A 24,527-nucleotide genomic window follows, 5' to 3' on the forward strand; every position below is an offset into this window, starting at 1 on the left:
GATTTTATTATATAAATAATTGAGAGAATGATTGGATTTTATTACATACATAATTGAGAGAAACGAAGAATAATAATTTGTATAATTTTGATTAAGGATTTATTTTATTTTGGGCAATTTATTGAGATTTAATTTGGATGATTGAATTCTTATAATATTTTTTATTTTGAATGAAAATTGATTCCTTTCAATTTAACATTTCTATCGGCCTCTCTTTGCACCTTCCTTTTGGGGCAATTGCTAGTTAATATAAAATAATAAAAACAAAAAATTGATATCTTTATTATTAGGCCGATAGGCCTTCCTTTGAAAGGGACCTTTCGTCGTCCCTTTCTTCCTCATGCTGACACATGGCGTCGGATTAGAGCGTCGGAACCGGCAGTTCTGCAATCTCCTAATGACAGGCGTCCACACATTCAGCGGGAAATCCTGCAATTTCTGTTCATTGTTATGTTTGTTAATTCATGAACCTGACATCTGTCCCATTCAGGTCTGACATTTCGGTCTTCCTCTGCGTTTCGGAACTGATCCGCGACGCTCACCGCTCCCCCTTTCCGAGCCGCTTCATTCCTCAGGTATTCCACCAGGCGGCCGATGCCCCATTCCCTCACCTCCCCAAACGCGTTCATCGCTGAAGGTCTCAGGGCTTCGCTAATCAAATTCCTGCGAAGACTCCGCCACAGAGGCCCGTATGCGGCCGAACTGATGCTGTGTTGGTTGCTGCTGAAGATTTTCTGCATCCCGCCAAAGGGTGGGCGGTCAGAGAAGATGGAGCCCTTCTGTATGAGCGCCTCGTGGGCAAGCTCGCGGGTGACTATCATCACCAGAGGTCGGTGACCGAGCCATATGGTGAATATTGGGCCGTATCTTTCGTGGAATTTCTTCACTGATCTCTGGAAGGCGCCTCTGTCAAATCCGATCTGAAGGAGGTTCCCTACAATCGGCCATGCCGGGGGGCCTGGCGGCAGGTTCCTGTAGCGCCCGATCCTCAAGAGAACCAGTCGGAGGAAGATTAAGGAAATTACGAGGAGCACAAAAGCCTGGGGAAAGGAATTGAGAATAGCCATGGAAATTCGAATGCAAGGGCTTCGTGTAATGTTTAATATGCGCAAGTTTTCTTATATCAGATGACGGAACTCCACAATGTGGCGAGTGCGGTCATTTACCGACGTTTGACTAGAAATAACGGTAACTTATTCGAACACGTTTAACGACTTCCCGTCTTATGACTGCTAAGTTTTGTGATTTGGAGAGTGGCCAGAGGCTTTCCAAATCTGCTAAGTTTTGTGATTTGTAGAGTGACCAGAGGCTTTCCAAATTGGTGCCCAAAGATTATAATAGCTATAATAGTAGACTATTAGGTTCAAGATTACAACATTCGCAGGATTGGCGGGAATCCGTTTTTTTCATTTTATCAGGGAACAAAGATAGTATTGGGACCTATTTTTCCAGGTCTTGCATTTTAGTTTGAGAGACTTTTGTTTTTCTTCATCGTAATACAATATTCTTATAATAGAAATGGCAGCTTAACTGGCATGATCGTGTAAATGAAATAATGGCAGCTTAACTGGCATGATAGTATAAATGAAATACCATGTGTGGGGAGGTTTGGTGTAACTCAGATCGGCAGGAAAAACTTATGTATACACCTAAAAGTTATAACTGTGGTGATTCAAATTGACTTGTGTGAATAAAGTACAATATTGGCTCAGTTACAAATTCCTCTGGTGGAAAAAAAAATAAATCTGACCGAAACAGATGTAATAAATATTATGTATCCAAAACAGCAAACCTGGCCAAAGCAGAAAGGAACGATATGTATTATATTAGATATGAGGTGTCTTTTCTTACTTTGACTTCCACTTTTGCAAATATAGCTTATACATGAAGCACAACCCTGGATTTCCCAAAGAAGAAAATGTAAATGTTGTCGATAAATTATTCCAAGAACCTAGAAGTTTCTTAAAAAGCTGATTGTATGACACATTTATATAAATTAAAGATGGTATGTCATCCAACTCTGAAGAAATTACACATCGAAGTTAATTATTTGACAAATCGAACATTTGACTTCATACTACACACGTTAAGTTGCATGCTTATATCTCAAATGGTTATTAACTTATTTTTAATATTTATTATTTTGACAGAGAGCAATTTAAGCTACTTCAAATATTCCTAGAAATGGTCTTTCAGGCTTCTTCTCACTACCATGCAATGGTATTACCCCTCGAAAACCAGAAATGGAGTCCATACTTTTCAGGTGTATTGTTGTTTCTCTGAAGATTCGAGTCTGGCAACTTTGTCACAGTGAAAAGAGGCAGTGTAATTTATGATTAGATGCAACTTGAATATCTTGGAACAGTTATTGAGTTTATATAGTATATTCCTTGTAAATTAGTTTGAGGATAAATGCCACACATTGAGCTCTAAGAGTTTACCGAACCCATCTGGTATGGCTCTTGGGCCTGATTGTACGACATATCTAACATTGTGATGTTTCTCAATACACCAAGATTGGGAGATATGTGTCCTTCCAAGACCTTCCTTTTCATGCCCAGATTAAAAAAATCCGGTGTTTACAGAGAGACTGTTTCGTATTGTCCATTCAGATGATTATGGTTGATAATCTCTTTCTAAGGAAGGAGAACGCCCGACCTCATATGGAAAGGCCCCTTCGAAAAGGTTGACCCCAGGGTCCAACAATGTCAGCATTCCTCCTGCCTAGAGGTGAGGGGCTAATTTGCAATTCAGACGATGCCTTGTCATATCTATTACTTTTTGGCTAATCTCAAGGAATGCGAAATTTTGCAGGCTTGCAATCTAAGCAGGTATAATGTATTGCAATCTAAGCAGGTATTCTGTCATATAGGTGATTAATGCAAAAGCAGGCTGCTTTAGATGGTTTCGGTGACCAATTTCCGTTCGAACCAGTCTTAACAAGATGAAGCATTTTTAGAATTACCTAGCTTAAGATATTAGTAAAGTTAATATTAGTAAAGTTTATCATAATATTAGAAGGGAAAAAGATTTGAATTACCTTCAAGCATATTAGTAACATTACCAACATATTAGTAAACTTTACTAATATTACTAATATCATGATGAATATAAGTTTATCATAATATTAGAAGGGAAAAAGATTTGAATTACCTTCAAGCATATTAGTAACATTACCAACATATTAGTAAACTTTACTAATATTACTAATATCATAATATTCATCAGAGAAAAGTCGCTCTTCTCGAACAACCATAACATAATTTAATAATAAGTAAGCTTAGAGGAAGCATAGCCACAAGAAGGTAATTCAAATTTTTTTCCCATCTTGCTTTCTGCAGTAGCTACAATTTTTGTCTTCTAATACTCGTTTTATGAAGCCTTCCTGTAGTTGGGAGTGCCATTTACAGAATAAAGCACAGGTAAGGGGAACCCTGGTATCTAGGTAGTACCCTGCTAACCTCTACAGAGGCCTTGTATCCGTCTTTAGACCTGCTTGGTAAAAGGTGCCTCCATAAAAAAAGTGTTCAACGTCTTCTGGATTGATGCAATAGCTACAATTTCAGTCTTTCAACACTGGTTTTATGAATCCTTCCTTAGATGGGAGTGCCATTTACAGAATAAAGCAAGTACGGGGAACCCTGGTATATAGGTAGTACCCTGCTGAAAGTGACATCTACGTTTTTGATAATTGAGGTTGCATCTTCTATTAAACTCTGTTCGAGTAGAAAGTTTATGGATCATTTTCTTTTTGAAGTTTCTTGTCTTGTATGTTGCAATAGGCATTTGTTTTTTATGATCAAAATTGTTGCATTATTCGGCCAAATATTTGACTATTTTTGAAAGTTCTTTCAAAGGATTATTCTGTAATTGATGCTACCCCATTTTTTTTTCCCATATAGCTCATGGGATTTTCATTTCTCTTGCAGGGGAACTTCGATCTTGTTGGAAATAATTTTCCTGTATTCTTTGTTCGCGATGGTATGAAGTTTCCAGACATGGTTCATGCATTGAAACCAAATCCCAAAAGTCACATTCAAGAAGACTGGAGGATTCGAGATTTCTTCTCTCACCACCCAGAGAGTTTGCATATGTTCACCTTTCTCTTTGATGATCTTGGAATCCCTTTAAACTACAGGCATATGGATGGGTCTGGTGTCCACACCTTTACCCTTGTTAATAAGGCTGGGAGGCAAACCTATGTGAAGTTTCATTGGAGGCCTACTTGTGGAGTTAAGTGTCTATTGGGTGATGAAGCAGTTGTAGTAGGTGGGACAAACCACAGTCATGCAACCAGGGATCTCTATGATTCTATAGCAGCAGGCAACTATCCTGAATGGAAACTTTTTATCCAGACAATGGATCCTCGGGATGAGGATAAATATGACTTTGATCCTTTAGATGTTACGAAATTTGGCCCGAGGATATCTTTCCTCTTCAAACTGTAGGACGCATGGTCTTGAACAAGAATATTGACAATTTCTTTGCTGAAAACGAGCAGCTTGCATTTGCTCCTGCTCTTGTTGTTCCTGGTGTTTATTACACTGAAGATAAGCTACTCCAAACAAGGATATTCTCATACTCAGATACACAAAGGCATCGACTTGGACCCAACTATTTGATGCTGCCAGCCAATGCACCCAAGTGTGCACATCACAATAATCATCATGAGCGATTCATGAACTTCATGCACAGGCATCAAGAGGTTGGTAAATAATTTTAATCTTTTTCTTTTTCAATACCTCTCGTATTACTTGGACATCGAGTCAATGTTCATGGAGAGATTTGATTTTTACAAAACAATTGCTGGAATTACAGGTCAACTACTTTCCATCAAGGTTCGATCCAGTTCGTCATGCTGAGAGATTTCCCATTCCTTCCCATACCCATACTGGCAAGCAGGAGAAGGTAAGATCTCACCACTTCTCCAGAATTTGGTGATAGATCTGTGATTTAAAGCTTAAACGTGTAACAAATCATTAGACTTCCTCTAAAGCTTGGGTTAAAGTTTTAAACTCTTTAGTTCATTTGCCTGCATTGTTTCATGAATATGAACAATTTCTCTTTACAAATCCTAAAAATTCCTGTTGAAATGGATCCTCTTTTCGTACGTCTGTCCAGATTGAGCTCTGACACGACGTCTTCGTTGGGAGGATAACCAATGCTTTTTCTCTGTTAACTTGTCAAACTAGAACTTTGGGTTGTATGGTTTCACTTGCACCATCAGCATATTTCTTTCATGCCATTCTTCTTGACTGGAAAGATTCAATGATGCGTTTTTATGGCAGTTGATCATGAAACTATATTTGTTGCATCTTTAGAACATGGAAAGCTTCAGTGATGTCTTGATGTCTTTTCATGGCAACTGATCATGAAAGGACAGTGTTGGAACATCTTAGAACAACCATGCAACATTTGTTTCTAGTCAATATTACTATGAAGTAAGAACAGACATTGGTCCACTTAATTGCCAATCCTCAACTTTATCTGGTGGGGAAATAGTGAGATGGATGTGTACTAAATGAGATTCGTATCTTAATGCGTATTTTCAGTTTGTTGTGATCTACCAGCTGCTAAATCTTCAAGAGAAGCCAAACGTCATTTAGTGTCATTTCTGCCGGAGGAGCCACAAGAAGATAAAGGGCTCAATATTTGTAGGGTATGTGTCCGTTTCCCTGATGGCCAGAGAGTGCAGAGGAGGTTTCTGCACACCGATCCAATGCAATTACTTTGGTCTTTTTGTTGCTCTCAAATTCAAGAAGCAATTATTTTGGTCTTTCTGTTGCTCTCAAGTTCAAGAAGCTGCAGAGGGTCGGCCGTTTAGATTGGTATATATAGTTCCTGGTTCATCTCAAACATTAAATTATTATCATAAAAGCCTAAGCTTCGGAGATGCTGGATTTTCCAATTTGCTCATATCCATGATCTGGGAATGAGATGTGATTAATGCATCTGTAAGTAAATTGGCAAGATTTCAGCTTTCAATCGATAAGCATTTATCAGTGTTAATTGCTTTCTTCAAATAACAAGTATTTAGCAGGGTTGATTGCTTTCTTCAGTTTTGTTACAAGTTCTGATTCCTTATCTTTATTGAGAAAGAGAAAATTGAAGTGTAAATTTCTGGATAAGTTCTGATTCCTCATCTTTATTGAGAAAAAGAAAATTGAAGTGTAAATTTCTGCGTGATGAATCTACTTTGATTGAGTATAACCCCCTTTATATAAACGGTTATAGTTATTGAATTAATTAAATATCTTGAACACAATAGATTGAGGTAATTTTTTACCTTATTGAGGTAATCTTTTACCTATGTGAACTGATTTGTATTCTTCAAATGTATTTATGTTTATTGAGATGCTATTTCTGGGGCAAGCAGACTGGCTTGCCTTGATGTGCTTAATTTTGAATGATTGATTGGATTTTATTATATAAATAATTGAGAGAATGATTGATTGGATTTTATTATATAAATAATTGAGAGAATGATTGGATTTTATTACATACATAATTGAGAGAAACGAAGAATAATAATTTGTATAATTTTGATTAAGGATTTATTTTATTTTGGGCAATTTATTGAGATTTAATTTGGATGATTGAATTCTTATAATATTTTTTATTTTGAATGAAAATTGATTCCTTTCAATTTAACATTTCTATCGGCCTCTCTTTGCACCTTCCTTTTGGGGCAATTGCTAGTTAATATAAAATAATAAAAACAAAAAATTGATATCTTTATTATTAGGCCGATAGGCCTTCCTTTGAAAGGGACCTTTCGTCGTCCCTTTCTTCCTCATGCTGACACATGGCGTCGGATTAGAGCGTCGGAACCGGCAGTTCTGCAATCTCCTAATGACAGGCGTCCACACATTCAGCGGGAAATCCTGCAATTTCTGTTCATTGTTATGTTTGTTAATTCATGAACCTGACATCTGTCCCATTCAGGTCTGACATTTCGGTCTTCCTCTGCGTTTCGGAACTGATCCGCGACGCTCACCGCTCCCCCTTTCCGAGCCGCTTCATTCCTCAGGTATTCCACCAGGCCGCCGATGCCCCATTCCCTCACCTCCCCAAACGCGTTCATCGCTGAAGGTCTCAGGGCTTCGCTAATCAAATTCCTGCAAAGACTCCGCCACAGAGGCCCGTATGCGGCCGAACTGATGCTGTGTTGGTTGCTGCTGAAGATTTTCTGCATCCCGCCAAAGGGTGGGCGGTCAGAGAAGATGGAGACCTTCTGTATGGGCGCCTCGTGGGCAAGCTCGCGGGTGACTATCATCACCAGAGGTCGGTGACCGAGCCATATGGTGAATATTGGGCCATATCTTTCGTGGAATTTCTTCACTGATCTCTGGAAGGCACCTCTGTCAAATCCGATCTGAAGGAGGTTCCCTACAATCGGCCATGCCGGGGGGCCTGGCGGCAGGTTCCTGTAGCGCCCGATCCTCAAGAGAACCAGTCGGAGGAAGATTAAGGAAATTACGAGGAGCACAAAAGCCTGGGGAAAGGAATTGAGAATAGCCATGGAAATTCGAATGCAAGGGCTTCGTGTAATGTTTAATATGCGCAAGTTTTCTTATATCAGATGACGGAACTCCACAATGTGGCGAGTGCGGTCATTTACCGACGTTTGACTAGAAATAACGGTAACTTATTCGAACACGTTTAACGACTTCCCGTCTTATGACTGCTAAGTTTTGTGATTTGGAGAGTGGCCAGAGGCTTTCCAAATCTGCTAAGTTTTGTGATTTGTAGAGTGACCAGAGGCTTTCCAAATTGGTGCCCAAAGATTATAATAGCTATAATAGTAGACTATTAGGTTCAAGATTACAACATTCGCAGGATTGGCGGGAATCCGTTTTTTTCATTTTATCAGGGAACAAAGATAGTATTGGGACCTATTTTTCCAGGTCTTGCATTTTAGTTTGAGAGACTTTTGTTTTTCTTCATCGTAATGCAATATTCTTATAATAGAAATGGCAGCTTAACTGGCATGATCGTGTAAATGAAATAATGGCAGCTTAACTGGCATGATAGTATAAATGAAATACCATGTGTGGGGAGGTTTGGTGTAACTCAGATCGGCACGAAAAACTTATGTATACACCTAAAAGTTATAACTGTGGTGATTCAAATTGACTTGTGTGAATAAAGTACAATATTGGCTCAGTTACAAATTCCTCTGGTGGAAAAAAAAATAAATCTGACCGAAACAGATGTAATAAATATTATGTATCCAAAACAGCAAACCTGGCCAAAGCAGAAAGGAACGATACGTATTATATTAGATATGAGGTGTCTTTTCTTACTTTGACTTCCACTTTTGCAAATATAGCTTATACATGAAGCACAACCCTGGATTTCCCAAAGAAGAAAATGTAAATGTTGTCGATAAATTATTCCAAGAACCTAGAAGTTTCTTAAAAAGCTGATTGTATGACACATTTATATAAATTAAAGATGGTATGTCATCCAACTCTGAAGAAATTACACATCGAAGTTAATTATTTGACAAATCGAGCATTTGACTTCATACTACACACGTTAAGTTGCATGCTTATATCTCAAATGGTTATTAACTTATTTTTAATATTTATTATTTTGACAGAGAGCAATTTAAGCTACTTCAAATATTCCTAGAAATGGTCTTTCAGGCTTCTTCTCACTACCATGCAATGGTATTACCCCTCGAAAACCAGAAATGGAGTCCATACTTTTCAGGTGTATTGTTGTTTCTCTGAAGATTCGAGTCTGGCAACTTTGTCACAGTGAAAAGAGGCAGTGTAATTTATGATTAGATGCAACTTGAATATCTTGGAACAGTTATTGAGTTTATATAGTATATTCCTTGTAAATTAGTTTGAGGATAAATGCCACACATTGAGCTCTAAGAGTTTACCGAACCCATCTGGTATGGCTCTTGGGCCTGATTGTACGACATATCTAACATTGTGATGTTTCTCAATACACCAAGATTGGGAGATATGTGTCCTTCCAAGACCTTCCTTTTCATGCCCAGATTAAAAAAATCCGGTGTTTACAGAGAGACTGTTTCGTATTGTCCATTCAGATGATTATGGTTGATAATCTCTTTCTAAGGAAGGAGAACGCCCGACCTCATATGGAAAGGCCCCTTCGAAAAGGTTGACCCCAGGGTCCAACAATGTCAGCATTCCTCCTGCCTAGAGGTGAGGGGCTAATTTGCAATTCAGACGATGCCTTGTCATATCTATTACTTTTTGGCTAATCTCAAGGAATGCGAAATTTTGCAGGCTTGCAATCTAAGCAGGTATAATGTATTGCAATCTAAGCAGGTATTCTGTCATATAGGTGATTAATGCAAAAGCAGGCTGCTTTAGATGGTTTCGGTGACCAATTTCCGTTCGAACCAGTCTTAACAAGATGAAGCATTTTTAGAATTACCTAGCTTAAGATATTAGTAAAGTTAATATTAGTAAAGTTTATCATAATATTAGAAGGGAAAAAGATTTGAATTACCTTCAAGCATATTAGTAACATTACCAACATATTAGTAAACTTTACTAATATTACTAATATCATGATGAATATAAGTTTATCATAATATTAGAAGGGAAAAAGATTTGAATTACCTTCAAGCATATTAGTAACATTACCAACATATTAGTAAACTTTACTAATATTACTAATATCATAATATTCATCAGAGAAAAGTCGCTCTTCTCGAACAACCATAACATAATTTAATAATAAGTAAGCTTAGAGGAAGCATAGCCACAAGAAGGTAATTCAAATTTTTTTCCCATCTTGCTTTCTGCAGTAGCTACAATTTTTGTCTTCTAATACTCGTTTTATGAAGCCTTCCTGTAGTTGGGAGTGCCATTTACAGAATAAAGCACAGGTAAGGGGAACCCTGGTATCTAGGTAGTACCCTGCTAACCTCTACAGAGGCCTTGTATCCGTCTTTAGACCTGCTTGGTAAAAGGTGCCTCCATAAAAAAAGTGTTCAACGTCTTCTGGATTGATGCAATAGCTACAATTTCAGTCTTTCAACACTGGTTTTATGAATCCTTCCTTAGATGGGAGTGCCATTTACAGAATAAAGCAAGTACGGGGAACCCTGGTATATAGGTAGTACCCTGCTGAAAGTGACATCTACGTTTTTTATAATTGAGGTTGCATCTTCTATTAAACTCTGTTCGAGTAGAAAGTTTATGGATCATTTTCTTTTTGAAGTTTCTTGTCTTGTATGTTGCAATAGGCATTTGTTTTTTATGATCAAAATTGTTGCATTATTCGGCCAAATATTTGACTATTTTTGAAAGTTCTTTCAAAGGATTATTCTGTAATTGATGCTACCCCATTTTTTTTTCCCATATAGCTCATGGGATTTTCATTTCTCTTGCAGGGGAACTTCGATCTTGTTGGAAATAATTTTCCTGTATTCTTTGTTCGCGATGGTATGAAGTTTCCAGACATGGTTCATGCATTGAAACCAAATCCCAAAAGTCACATTCAAGAAGACTGGAGGATTCGAGATTTCTTCTCTCACCACCCAGAGAGTTTGCATATGTTCACCTTTCTCTTTGATGATCTTGGAATCCCTTTAAACTACAGGCATATGGATGGGTCTGGTGTCCACACCTTTACCCTTGTTAATAAGGCTGGGAGGCAAACCTATGTGAAGTTTCATTGGAGGCCTACTTGTGGAGTTAAGTGTCTATTGGGTGATGAAGCAGTTGTAGTAGGTGGGACAAACCACAGTCATGCAACCAGGGATCTCTATGATTCTATAGCAGCAGGCAACTATCCTGAATGGAAACTTTTTATCCATACAATGGATCCTCGGGATGAGGATAAATATGACTTTGATCCTTTAGATGTTACGAAATTTGGCCCGAGGATATCTTTCCTCTTCAAACTGTAGGACGCATGGTCTTGAACAAGAATATTGACAATTTCTTTGCTGAAAACGAGCAGCTTGCATTTGCTCCTGCTCTTGTTGTTCCTGGTGTTTATTACACTGAAGATAAGCTACTCCAAACAAGGATATTCTCATACTCAGATACACAAAGGCATCGACTTGGACCCAACTATTTGATGCTGCCAGCCAATGCACCCAAGTGTGCACATCACAATAATCATCATGAGGGATTCATGAACTTCATGCACAGGGATCAAGAGGTTGGTAAATAATTTTAATCTTTTTCTTTTTCAATACCTCTCGTATTACTTGGACATCGAGTCAATGTTCATGGAGAGATTTGATTTTTACAAAACAATTGCTGGAATTACAGGTCAACTACTTTCCATCAAGGTTCGATCCAGTTCGTCATGCTGAGAGATTTCCCATTCCTTCCCATACCCATACTGGCAAGCAGGAGAAGGTAAGATCTCACCACTTCTCCAGAATTTGGTGATAGATCTGTGATTTAAAGCTTAAACATGTAACAAATCATTAGACTTCCTCTAAAGCTTGGGTTAAAGTTTTAAACTCTTTAGTTCATTTGCCTGCATTGTTTCATGAATATGAACAATTTCTCTTTACAAATCCTAAAAATTCCTGTTGAAATGGATCCTCTTTTCGTACGTCTGTCCAGATTGAGCTCTGACACGACGTCTTCGTTGGGAGGATAACCAATGCTTTTTCTCTGTTAACTTGTCAAACTAGAACTTTGGGTTGTATGGTTTCACTTGCACCATCAGCATATTTCTTTCATGCCATTCTTCTTGACTGGAAAGATTCAATGATGCGTTTTTATGGCAGTTGATCATGAAACTATATTTGTTGCATCTTTAGAACATGGAAAGCTTCAGTGATGTCTTGATGTCTTTTCATGGCAACTGATCATGAAAGGACAGTGTTGGAACATCTTAGAACAACCATGCAACATTTGTTTCTAGTCAATATTACTATGAAGTAAGAACAGACATTGGTCCACTTAATTGCCAATCCTCAACTTTATCTGGTGGGGAAATAGTGAGATGGATGTGTACTAAATGAGATTCGTATCTTAATGCGTATTTTCAGTTTGTTGTGATCTACCAGCTGCTAAATCTTCAAGAGAAGCCAAACGTCATTTAGTGTCATTTCTGCCGGAGGAGCCACAAGAAGATAAAGGGATCAATATTTGTAGGGTATGTGTCCGTTTCCCTGATGGCCAGAGAGTGCAGAGGAGGTTTCTGCACACCGATCCAATGCAATTACTTTGGTCTTTTTGTTGCTCTCAAATTCAAGAAGCAATTATTTTGGTCTTTCTGTTGCTCTCAAGTTCAAGAAGCTGCAGAGGGTCGGCCGTTTAGATTGGTATATATAGTTCCTAGTTCATCTCAAACATTAAATTATTATCATAAAAGCCTAAGCTTCGGAGATGCTGGATTTTCCAATTTGCTCATATCCATGATCTGGGAATGAGATGTGATTAATGCATCTGTAAGTAAATTGGCAAGATTTCAGCTTTCAATCGATAAGCATTTATCAGTGTTAATTGCTTTCTTCAGATAACAAGTATTTAGCAGGGTTGATTGCTTTCTTCAGTTTTGTTACAAGTTCTGATTCCTTATCTTTATTGAGAAAGAGAAAATTGAAGTGTAAATTTCTGGATAAGTTCTGATTCCTCATCTTTATTGAGAAAAAGAAAATTGAAGTGTAAATTTCTGCGTGATGAATCTACTTTGATTGAGTATAACCCCCTTTATATAAACGGTTATAGTTATTGAATTAATTAAATATCTTGAACACAATAGATTGAGGTAATTTTTTACCTTATTGAGGTAATCTTTTACCTATGTGAACTGATTTGTATTCTTCAAATGTATTTATGTTTATTGAGATGCTATTTCTGGGGCAAGCGGACTGGCTTGCCTTGATGTGCTTAATTTTGAATGATTGATTGGATTTTATTATATAAATAATTGAGAGAATGATTGATTGGATTTTATTATATAAATAATTGAGAGAATGATTGGATTTTATTACATACATAATTGAGAGAAACGAAGAATAATAATTTGTATAATTTTGATTAAGGATTTATTTTATTTTGGGCAATTTATTGAGATTTAATTTGGATGATTGAATTATTATAATATTTTTTATTTTGAATGAAAATTGATTCCTTTCAATTTAACATTTCTATCGGCCTCTCTTTGCACCTTCCTTTTGGGGCAATTGCTAGTTAATATAAAATAATAAAAACAAAAAATTGATATCTTTATTATTAGGCCGATAGGCCTTCCTTTGAAAGGGACCTTTCGTCGTCCCTTTCTTCCTCATGCTGACACATGGCGTCGGATTAGAGCGTCGGAACCGGCAGTTCTGCAATCTCCTAATGACAGGCGTCCACACATTCAGCGGGAAATCCTGCAATTTCTGTTCATTGTTATGTTTGTTAATTCATGAACCTGACATCTGTCCCATTCAGGTCTGACATTTCGGTCTTCCTCTGCGTTTCGGAACTGATCCGCGACGCTCACCGCTCCCCCGTTCCGAGCCGCTTCATTCCTCAGGTTTTCCACCAGGCGGCCGATGCCCCATTCCCTCACCTCCCCAAACGCCTTCATCGCCGAAGGGCTCAGGGCTTCGCTAACCAGATTCCTGCGAAGGCTCCGCCACAGCGGCCCGTATGCGGCCGAACTGATGCTGTGCTGGTTGCTGCTGAAGATTTTCTGCATCCCGCCAGGCGGGCGGTCAGAGAAGAGGGAGCCCTTCTGTATGAGCGCCTCGTGGGCAAGCTCGCGGCTGGCGATCATCAGCAGAGGGCGGGGACCGAGCCACATGGTGAATATTGGGCCGTATCTCTCATGGAATTTCTTCACTGAGCTCTGGAAGGCACCGCTGGCAAATCCGATCTGAAGGAGGTTCCCTACAATCGGCCATGCCGGGGGCCTGGGGGCAGGTTCCTGTAGCGCCAGATCCTCCAGAGAACCAGTCGGAGGAAGATCAAGGAAATTACGAGAAGCAGAACAGCCTGGAGAAACGAATTGAGAATCGCCATGGAAATTCGAATGCAAGGGCTTCGTGTAATGTTTAATATGCGCAAGTTTTCTTATATCAGATGACGGAACTCCACAATGTGGCGAGTGCGGTCATTTACCGACGTTTGACTAGAAATAACGGTAACTTATTCGAACACGTTTAACGACTTCCCGTCTTATGACTGCTAAGTTTTGTGATTTGGAGAGTGGCCAGAGGCTTTCCAAATCTGCTAAGTTTTGTGATTTGTAGAGTGACCAGAGGCTTTCCAAATTGGTGCCCAAAGATTATAATAGTTATAATAGTAGACTATTAGGTTCAAGATTACAACATTCGCAGGATTGGCGGGAATCCGTTTTTTTCATTTTATCAGGGAACAAAGATAGTATTGGGACCTATTTTTCCAGGTCTTGCATTTTAGTTTGAGAGACTTTTGTTTTTCTTCATCGTAATACAATATTCTTATAATAGAAATGGCAGCTTAACTGGCATGATCGTGTAAATGAAATAATGGCAGCTTAACTGGCATGATAGTATAAATGAAATACCATGTGTGGGGAGGTTTGGTGTAACTCAGATCGGCAGGAAAAACTTATGTATACACCTAAAAGTTATAACTGTGGTGATTCAAATTGACTTGTGTGAATAAAGTACAATATTGGCTCAGTTACAAATTCCTCTGGTGGAAAAAAAAATAAATCTGACCGAAACAGATGTAATAAATATTATGTATCCAAAACAGCAAACCTGGCCAAAGCAGAAAGGAACGATACGTATTATATTAGATATGAGGTGTCTTTTCTTACTTTGACTTCCACTTTTGCAAATATAGCTTATACATGAAGCACAACCCTGGATTTCCCAAAGAAGAAAATGTAAATGTTGTCGATAAATTATTCCAAGAACCTAGAAGTTTCTTAAAAAGCTGATTGTATGACACATTTATATAAATTAAAGATGGTATGTCATCCAACTCTGAAGAAATTACACATCGAAGTTAATTATTTGACAAATCGAGCATTTGACTTCATACTACACACGTTAAGTTGCATGCTTATATCTCAAATGGTTATTAACTTATTTTTAATATTTATTATTTTGACAGAGAGCAATTTAAGCTACTTCAAATATTCCTAGAAATGGTCTTTCAGGCTTCTTCTCACTACCATGCAATGGTATTACCCCTCGAAAACCAGAAATGGAGTCCATACTTTTCAGGTGTATTGTTGTTTCTCTGAAGATTCGAGTCTGGCAACTTTGTCACAGTGAAAAGAGGCAGTGTAATTTATGATTAGATGCAACTTGAATATCTTGGAACAGTTATTGAGTTTATATAGTATATTCCTTGTAAATTAGTTTGAGGATAAATGCCACACATTGAGCTCTAAGAGTTTACCGAACCCATCTGGTATGGCTCTTGGGCCTGATTGTACGACATATCTAACATTGTGATGTTTCTCAATACACCAAGATTGGGAGATATGTGTCCTTCCAAGACCTTCCTTTTCATGCCCAGATTAAAAAAATCCGGTGTTTACAGAGAGACTGTTTCGTATTGTCCATTCAGATGATTATGGTTGATAATCTCTTTCTAAGGAAGGAGAACGCCCGACCTCATATGGAAAGGCCCCTTCGAAAAGGTTGACCCCAGGGTCCAACAATGTCAGCATTCCTCCTGCCTAGAGGTGAGGGGCTAATTTGCAATTCAGACGATGCCTTGTCATATCTATTACTTTTTGGCTAATCTCAAGGAATGCGAAATTTTGCAGGCTTGCAATCTAAGCAGGTATAATGTATTGCAATCTAAGCAGGTATTCTGTCATATAGGTGATTAATGCAAAAGCAGGCTGCTTTAGATGGTTTCGGTGACCAATTTCCGTTCGAACCAGTCTTAACAAGATGAAGCATTTTTAGAATTACCTAGCTTAAGATATTAGTAAAGTTAATATTAGTAAGTTTATCATAATATTAGAAGGGAAAAAGATTTGAATTACCTTCAAGCATATTAGTAACATTACCAACATATTAGTAAACTTTACTAATATTACTAATATCATGATGAATATAAGTTTATCATAATATTAGAAGGGAAAAAGATTTGAATTACCTTCAAGCATATTAGTAACATTACCAACATATTAGTAAACTTTACTAATATTACTAATATCATAATATTCATCAGAGAAAAGTCGCTCTTCTCGAACAACCATAACATAATTTAATAATAAGTAAGCTTAGAGGAAGCATAGCCACAAGAAGGTAATTCAAATTTTTTTCCCATCTTGCTTTCTGCAGTAGCTACAATTTTTGTCTTCTAATACTCGTTTTATGAAGCCTTCCTGTAGTTGGGAGTGCCATTTACAGAATAAAGCACAGGTAAGGGGAACCCTGGTATCTAGGTAGTACCCTGCTAACCTCTACAGAGGCCTTGTATCCGTCTTTAGACCTGCTTGGTAAAAGGTGCCTCCATAAAAAAAGTGTTCAACGTCTTCTGGATTGATGCAATAGCTACAATTTCAGTCTTTCAACACTGGTTTTATGAATCCTTCCTTAGATGGGAGTGCCATTTACAGAATAAAGCAAGTACGGGGAACCCTGGTATATAGGTAGTACCCTGCTGAAAGTGACATCTACGTTTTTGATAATTGAGGTTGCATCTTCTATTAAACTCTGTTCGAGTAGAAAGTTTATGGATCATTTTCTTTTTGAAGTTTCTTGTCTTGTATGTTGCAATAGGCATTTGTTTTTTATGATCAAAATTGTTGCATTCTTTGGCCAAATATTTGACTATTTTTGAAAGTTCTTTCAAAGGATTATTCTGTAATTGATGCTACCCCATTTTTTTTTCCCATATAGCTCATGGGATTTTCATTTCTCTTGCAGGGGAACTTCGATCTTGTTGGAAATAATTTTCCTGTATTCTTTGTTCGCGATGGTATGAAGTTTCCAGACATGGTTCATGCATTGAAACCAAATCCCAAAAGTCACATTCAAGAAGACTGGAGGATTCGAGATTTCTTCTCTCACCACCCAGAGAGTTTGCATATGTTCACCTTTCTCTTTGATGATCTTGGAATCCCTTTAAACTACAGGCATATGGATGGGTCTGGTGTCCACACCTTTACCCTTGTTAATAAGGCTGGGAGGCAAACCTATGTGAAGTTTCATTGGAGGCCTACTTGTGGAGTTAAGTGTCTATTGGATGATGAAGCAGTTGTAGTAGGTGGGACAAACCACAGTCATGCAACCAGGGATCTCTATGATTCTATAGCAGCAGGCAACTATCCTGAATGGAAACTTTTTATCCAGACAATGGATCCTCGGGATGAGGATAAATATGACTTTGATCCTTTAGATGTTACGAAATTTGGCCCGAGGATATCTTTCCTCTTCAAACTGTAGGACGCATGGTCTTGAACAAGAATATTGACAATTTCTTTGCTGAAAACGAGCAGCTTGCATTTGCTCCTGCTCTTGTTGTTCCTGGTGTCTATTACACTGAAGATAAGCTACTCCAAACAAGGATATTCTCATACTCAGATACACAAAGGCATCGACTTGGACCCAACTATTTGATGCTGCCAGCCAATGCACCCAAGTGTGCACATCACAATAATCATCATGAGGGATTCATGAACTTCATGCACAGGGATCAAGAGGTTGGTAAATAATTTTAATCTTTTTCTTTTTCAATACCTCTCGTATTACTTGGACATCGAGTCAATGTTCATGGAGAGATTTGATTTTTACAAAACAATTGCTGGAATTACAGGTCAACTACTTTCCATCAAGGTTCGATCCAGTTCGTCATGCTGAGAGATTTCCCATTCCTTCCCATACCCATACTGGCAAGCGGGAGAAGGTAAGATCTCACCACTTCTCCAGAATTTGGTGATAGATCTGTGATTTAAAGCTTAAACGTGTAACAAATCATTAGACTTCCTCTAAAGCTTGGGTTAAAGTTTTAAACTCTTTAGTTCATTTGCCTGCATTGTTTCATGAATATGAACAATTTCTCTTTACAAATCCTAAAAATTCCTGTTGAAATGGATCCTCTTTTCGTACGTCTGTCCAGATTGAGCTCTGACACGACGTCTTCGTTGGGAGGATAACCAATGCTTTTTCTCTGTTAACTTGTCAAACTAGAACTTTGGGTTGTATGGTTTCACTTGCACCATCAGCATATTTCTTTCATGTCATTCTTCTTGACTGGAAAGATTCAATGATGCGTTTTTATGGCAGTTGATCATGAAACTATATTTGTTGCATCTTTAGAACATGGAAAGCTTCAGTGATGTCTTGATGTCTTTTCATGGCAACTGATCATGAAAGGACAGTGTTGGAACATCTTAGAACAACCATGCAACATTTGTTTCTAGTCAATATTACTATGAAGTAAGAACAGACATTGGTCCACTTAATTGCCAATCCTCAACTTTATCTGGTGGGGAAATAGTGAGATGGATGTGTACTAAATGAGATTCGTATCTTAATGCGTATTTTTAGTTTGTTGTGATCTACCAGCTGCTAAATCTTCAAGAGAAGCCAAACGTCATTTAGTGTCATTTCTGCCGGAGGAGCCACAAGAAGATAAAGGGCTCAATATTTGTAGGGTATGTGTCCGTTTCCCTGATGGCCAGAGAGTGCAGAGGAGGTTTCTGCACACCGATCCAATGCAATTACTTTGGTCTTTTTGTTGCTCTCAAATTCAAGAAGCAATTATTTTGGTCTTTCTGTTGCTCTCAAGTTCAAGAAGCTGCAGAGGGCCGGCCGTTTAGATTGGTATATATAGTTCCTGGTTCATCTCAAACATTAAATTATTATCATAAAAGCCTAAGCTTCGGAGATGCTGGATTTTCCAATTTGCTCATATCCATGATCTGGGAATGAGATGTGATTAATGCATCTGTAAGTAAATTGGCAAGATTTCAGCTTTCAATCGATAAGCATTTATCAGTGTTAATTGCTTTCTTCAGATAACAAGTATTTAGCAGGGTTGATTGCTTTCTTCAGTTTTGTTACAAGTTCTGATTCCTTATCTTTATTGAGAACGAGAAAAATGAAGTGTAAATTTCTGGATAAGTTCTGATTCCTCATCTTTATTGAGAAAAAGAAAATTGAAGTGTAAATTTCTGCGTGATGAATCTACTTTGATTGAGTATAACCCCCTTTATATAAACGGTTATAGTTATTGAATTAATTAAATATCTTGAACACAATAGATTGAGGTAATTTTTTACCTTATTGAGGTAATCTTTTACCTATGTGAACTGATTTGTATTCTTCAAATGTATTTATGTTTATTGAGATGCTATTTCTGGGGCAAGCAGACTGGCTTGCCTTGATGTGCTTAATTTTGAATGATTGATTGGATTTTATTATATAAATAATTGAGAGAATGATTGATTGGATTTTATTATATAAATAATTGAGAGAATGATTGGATTTTATTACATACATAATTGAGAGAAACGAAGAATAATAATTTGTATAATTTTGATTAAGGATTTATTTTATTTTGGGCAATTTATTGAGATTTAATTTGGATGATTGAATTCTTATAATATTTTTTATTTTGAATGAAAATTGATTCCTTTCAATTTAACATTTCTATCGGCCTCTCTTTGCACCTTCCTTTTGGGGCAATTGCTAGTTATTATTATTTGTAGTTAAAGTAAATTTGACATTGTTGAAGGAATTTAGTTTGAGTGGTATGGCACACATTTTGTGTCCCGGACTTCGTGAGTTCAAGTATTATGTACGCAGTTACTTATTCCACTAAATGGAATGTACTCATTCCTATTAGAAAAACAAAAAGTAAATTTGATATGGTCAAGTTATTGGCGGTTTTTGAGTTCCGGGATTATGAGAACCCATAGTATTCATGGAATATACCATATTTAAAGGGGGGAATTAAACCAGCCCAACTTCATCTCAACTCTAGATTTATCAAGTGTTGAGAGGGATCAAATCTCTTTTCACTCAAAAAAAGCTTTGCATCTCGAGATTTTATTCCTCTTGCTGCTTGGTAGATCTTAAGTTACGATGGATCTAGGTTGGTATCCCTTAATATATTAAACACCAAACACGTGCTATATGGAAATTCAAGTTTCACAAGTTGTCAAGAAAGAATTAGAAGAGAGTTGTGATAGAGAAATTTTTTAATCGGATTAGGAAAAGTTGGGTTTTATATGAGAGAGTCTACTAACAATATTTTGTTTGTGTAATGTATTTTTTTGAAAGAAATAAAAATAAAATAAAATCTTTTATTATTTTGAAGACGGTAGCTAAAGTATATTAAATTATTTGAAATTTCAAAAGTTAATGATTAATAATGAAATTATGAAGAAAAGAAACTTAAAATTTGAATTTGGTAGAGGAAAATAATTATTTTATTAACTATTTGGGTTAAAAAATAAAATAAAAATAACATTAAAAATATTAAATAGCTTACTGAGTGTGCAATAGATGATGGTGGGGTGTATTGTTAAGGCACTCTATGATTTGAAGGTCAACAATTTCAAACTCAGTGGGAAAAATTCCAGCCATGTTAAGGGTTGGTGTGGCCCAAACCAAGTGTGATCAAGGAAAATTTTAAGGGCTAATATTCGCAAGTGGGCTAATTTTCCATGCTTTTTCCAAAAAAACAATTCGCTAATTTCTATTTTCTTTTTAAAACGAATTCATCCAATTTTTATACTATCAAATTATTTTATCCTAAAAATCGCCAATATTTTACAAAAACTATATAAAATCATCATGAATTTGAATATTGTTACAAAAATATCACGAGAGATTTTATAGTTTTCATATTAGGAACTAGTAAGATTCGACAAGGCTTCTAAACTTTAAGAAAAAATTCCATCCATAAAATTTTCCCAGAGTATGATCCCTATGTAATTTTGACAACTTACGTGCCCTTCAGTCATGATTTCTCAAACCAAAAATTAAACTTGTAGTCATCTTAAAACTTAGACAATTTAATAAACAGAAAATTATTAAAAAAAATAAAACAAAATATAATAAAAAAATAACCAACTCAATTTAAAAATGAATATATAGTTAAACATTTCCATAAGATGTCACTTATGGTATCGTCCATATATGATGTACAAATGTAATGCATGCAAAGGATATGATGTACAAATGTAATGCATGCAAAGGAAAATATTTAACTCTTAAAGAAATTTAAAAAAAATTGAATAGACATACAATGTAGTTAACATGTGAAATAAAAGGAAAGTATATTTTTACACTAAATTTTAACTTTTTTTTATAAAAGAATATAAAAAAAAAAATTAGAAATGACTGGTGTGGCCCACGCTAGGTGGGATTCCTAGGTGACTTTGACAAATTCTAGGTGACTTTGACGGATTAAGTGTCTTTGGGTCCCAACTCCTCAAACCATACATCAACCCTGGAGGATCACATACAATTTGACCAAAAAAATTAATATATATATATATATATATACGAAAAGAAAATCATATGAAAATATTTTTTTTATAAATAATTAAAATTTTATTATAAATTATTTCCGAACGGGTGAGACGAGGATGTTGCAACAAAGACAACACCGCGAAAGGCCCAAAAAAAAAAAAAATTCCTGATTTTTTCCCACGTAAGAAGCTTGCCATGACCAATTAACTAGAGGAAGAACAAAATAGGGCGTTGTTGGAGAATCAAGCTTAGGGCCTCCCAATCCAAGGGTGGATCATGAGCTGGAAAATGGGTGGCAGATTTCCATTCTCGCCATTTCGATTGTCGGTTATTGTCTTGCAAAAAGTCTTTCACCCTATCAGCTCCCAAGTGAGTGGTGAATGTTTGGATATCCTGATGTGCTACGAGAGAGTTTACTAACAATATTTTGTTTGTGTAATGTATTTTTTTTTTAAAGAAATAAAATAAAATAAAATCTTTTATTATTTTGAAGATGGTAGCTAAAGTATATTAGATTTTTTGAAATTGTAAAAGTTAATGATTAATAATAAGATTATGAAAAAGAGAAATTTAAAATTTGAATTTGGCGGAGGAAAATAATTATTTTATTAACTATTTGGGCTAAAAAATAAAATAAAAATAATATTAAATAGCTTACTGGGTGTGGAATACATAATGATGGGGTGTATTGTTAAGGCACTCCGTGATTTGAAGGTCACCAATTTCAAACTCAGTGGGCAAAATCTCAGCCATGTTAAGAGCTAGTGTGGCCCAAACCAAGTGTGATCCCTAGGTGATTTTGACGACTTAGGTGCCCTTGGGTCATGATTTCTCAACCCAAAAATTAAACTTATAATCATCTTAAAACTCACACAATTTAATAAACAAATGAATATTAAAAAATAAAACAAAATATAATAAAAAATTAACCAACTCAATTTAAAAATAAATATATAATTAAACATTTCCATAAGATGTCACTTTTCTTATCGTCCATATAGGATGTACAAATGTAATGCATCCAAAGGACAATACTTAAGTCATAAAGAAATAAATAACAAAATATTCGAATAGATATACAATGGAGTCAACATGTGAAATAAAAGAAAAATATATCTTTACATTAAATTTTAGTCTTTTTTTATAAAATAATATAAAAATAAAATTAGAAATGCTTGTTAAGTCTTATTAGCACAATCTGTTGAGGAGTATGTGTTTCATTAGTAAGATGACCCAGGATCAAACCTTATGGGGTGGCAGTGCCCTATAAGGTTTGATCCTGAGGGGAGACATGCTAAAATATCTAGTCAACTTTGGACTGGTGTGGCACAGGTTGGATACGATCCCTGGGTGACTTTGACAGATGGGTGACTTTAACGACTTAAGTGCCCTGAGGTCATAGCTCTTCAAGCCATAAGTCAAACATAGAAGATCACAGACAACTTGACAAAAAAATTTAAAAATTATATATATATAAACAAAAATAAAAATCATATAGAAATATTCTTTTATAAATAATTAAACTTTTATTATAAATTATTTCCATACAAGTAAGATGATGCGATCCATCGGGATTAGAGCAATAAAGATCATGTTTATCATTAAAAGAAATAAATGGAGGGAGTAGGGTGGTCACCCCATACCATTTGAAGGAATTCTAATCTTATCTCATGTTGCATTAATCATCATCGTTATTATTGATAATGTTCTTCCTCTTAATGCTCTAGAAGATTATACTTGGCTCAAATTGAAGGGTCGCTTCAGCGTTGCGAAACCTCAAAAGACAACAATGAACCACAAGGTTTCATTATTGTTCCAGGAACCATTCGTCTACGATTATGGCAAGACCGACTTCACAAGGGGGCCGAGGCACTCGCAAGGATCGTGGGACCGATCATCGTGGTCGTGGTAGGGACCGCAACCGAACTCAAATTCACGAGCCAACCGCCAGATACAAGGAATCCTCATCACTTTTATTATATATTAAAATCAATAAATATAATATCAATGATTCATTAAAATTAGCATAGTCATATAAATTAAATAATCAGTAAATGTAGATAGATATCAATTTATAATAAGCATGAAAACACTTACTTTATTATACATTTATACATCTCAGGTTGTTGAAATTAAAAAAATCACTAAATTATCTAAATTATAACTTTATTTAAAAGTATGATTATTATTATTATTGATAATAAAATAATTAATATATAGATTTAAAAAAGAGGATGTAACCAGAATCTTAATCATGGAGATTCACTCCATTGTATCATGGAGATTTTTAATTTGTAAATAGATTTTGTTACAATACCATAGCTTATCAATGCCACATACAAAAACCATAATTCATTTCATATGACTTGTCCTCATGACATTTTTATAATGAATGAATTTAATGAAAAAGGAAAAAATACATAACTAATTTAAAAATAAATTTAAATATTTGATTAGTTTATTATGAATATTCTCCAATATTCTATGGAGGTTAAATCTCTACCATCCACCGAATAATTATTGATAATTAAATTAAAAGTATAAAAGTATTATTCGAAAATCAACATGTCCATCAACATGATTAATAAAAGTATTAATTATGCCTACGGGGTGTATCGCAGCGGGTGACAGGGTGTTCTTTCAAGGCACTATGTGGCATAAAAGTCACCGATTCGAAACTCTACGGGAAAAAATTTAGCCATACTAAGCACTGGTGTGGCCCAAACCAAATGCAATCTCCTAATAATTTTAATGACTTAGATACCATAGCTTATAGCTACACAAACAATAAATTAAATGTATCAATAATTTCAAAATTCACAACATAATAATATATATATTAACTATACATTATCTAAATATATATTTGAATATTTGAAAAAAATTATGTTTATGTCTAATTAATTTATAAATAAAAAAACAATAATATTGATTTTTTCACGGTTTATACATTTTATTAAAACACTTTGAAATAGGCACATATTAAAAACCTGGTGACAATGGTGCATCATTTACAATGATCACCCTAACATTTTGAAATTTTTTTTAATGAAAGAAATTAATTACCTATAAACTATAAACCATAGTTAAAAGGGAATTAACACACTCTCACTTATGAAATTTTATATTTGTTGGA

The 24,527-nt window shown here is 36.0% G+C and overlaps 3 protein-coding genes and 3 pseudogenes across 5 annotated transcripts; 4 read left to right on the forward strand and 2 right to left on the reverse strand.

Annotated features, from left to right (window-relative positions):
• Nucleotides 1-416: 416 nt before the first annotated feature.
• LOC149194631 (cytochrome P450 77A1-like) lies at nt 417-1,067 on the reverse strand. The gene has a single exon (XM_089407739.1). It carries the CDS (start codon nt 1,065-1,067, stop codon nt 417-419), a length of 651 nt encoding a protein of 216 aa, XP_089263865.1.
• A 2,833-nt stretch (nt 1,068-3,900) lies between these two features.
• On the forward strand, nt 3,901-4,463 carry LOC149194632 (catalase isozyme 1 pseudogene; annotated as a pseudogene).
• On the forward strand, nt 4,454-5,606 carry LOC149194633 (catalase isozyme 2-like). The gene is made up of 3 exons (XM_089407740.1): nt 4,454-4,705; nt 4,819-4,908; nt 5,553-5,606. The coding sequence occupies exons 1-3, from the start codon at nt 4,454-4,456 to the stop codon at nt 5,604-5,606; spliced, it is 396 nt and encodes a 131-aa protein (XP_089263866.1).
• A 1,265-nt stretch (nt 5,607-6,871) lies between these two features.
• LOC149194634 (cytochrome P450 77A1-like) lies at nt 6,872-7,522 on the reverse strand. The gene has a single exon (XM_089407741.1). It carries the CDS (start codon nt 7,520-7,522, stop codon nt 6,872-6,874), a length of 651 nt encoding a protein of 216 aa, XP_089263867.1.
• A 2,833-nt stretch (nt 7,523-10,355) lies between these two features.
• Nucleotides 10,356-13,797, forward strand: LOC149194635 (catalase isozyme 1-like; annotated as a pseudogene). The gene is made up of 4 exons (XR_016255098.1): nt 10,356-11,160; nt 11,274-11,363; nt 12,144-12,283; nt 13,401-13,797. The product of XR_016255098.1 is annotated as a catalase isozyme 1-like (transcript).
• Nucleotides 13,798-16,805: 3,008 nt separating this feature from the next.
• Nucleotides 16,806-17,846, forward strand: LOC149194636 (catalase isozyme 1-like; annotated as a pseudogene). The gene is made up of 2 exons (XR_016254555.1): nt 16,806-17,610; nt 17,724-17,846. The product of XR_016254555.1 is annotated as a catalase isozyme 1-like (transcript).
• The last annotated feature ends 6,681 nt before the right edge of the window (nt 17,847-24,527 follow it).

This window comes from Pinus tabuliformis, chromosome 2_2 (assembly GCF_031772625.1).
Source record: "Pinus tabuliformis cultivar Carrire ecotype Pingquan chromosome 2_2, CPIR1, whole genome shotgun sequence".
Classification (NCBI taxonomy): Eukaryota; Viridiplantae; Streptophyta; class Pinopsida; order Pinales; family Pinaceae; genus Pinus; species Pinus tabuliformis.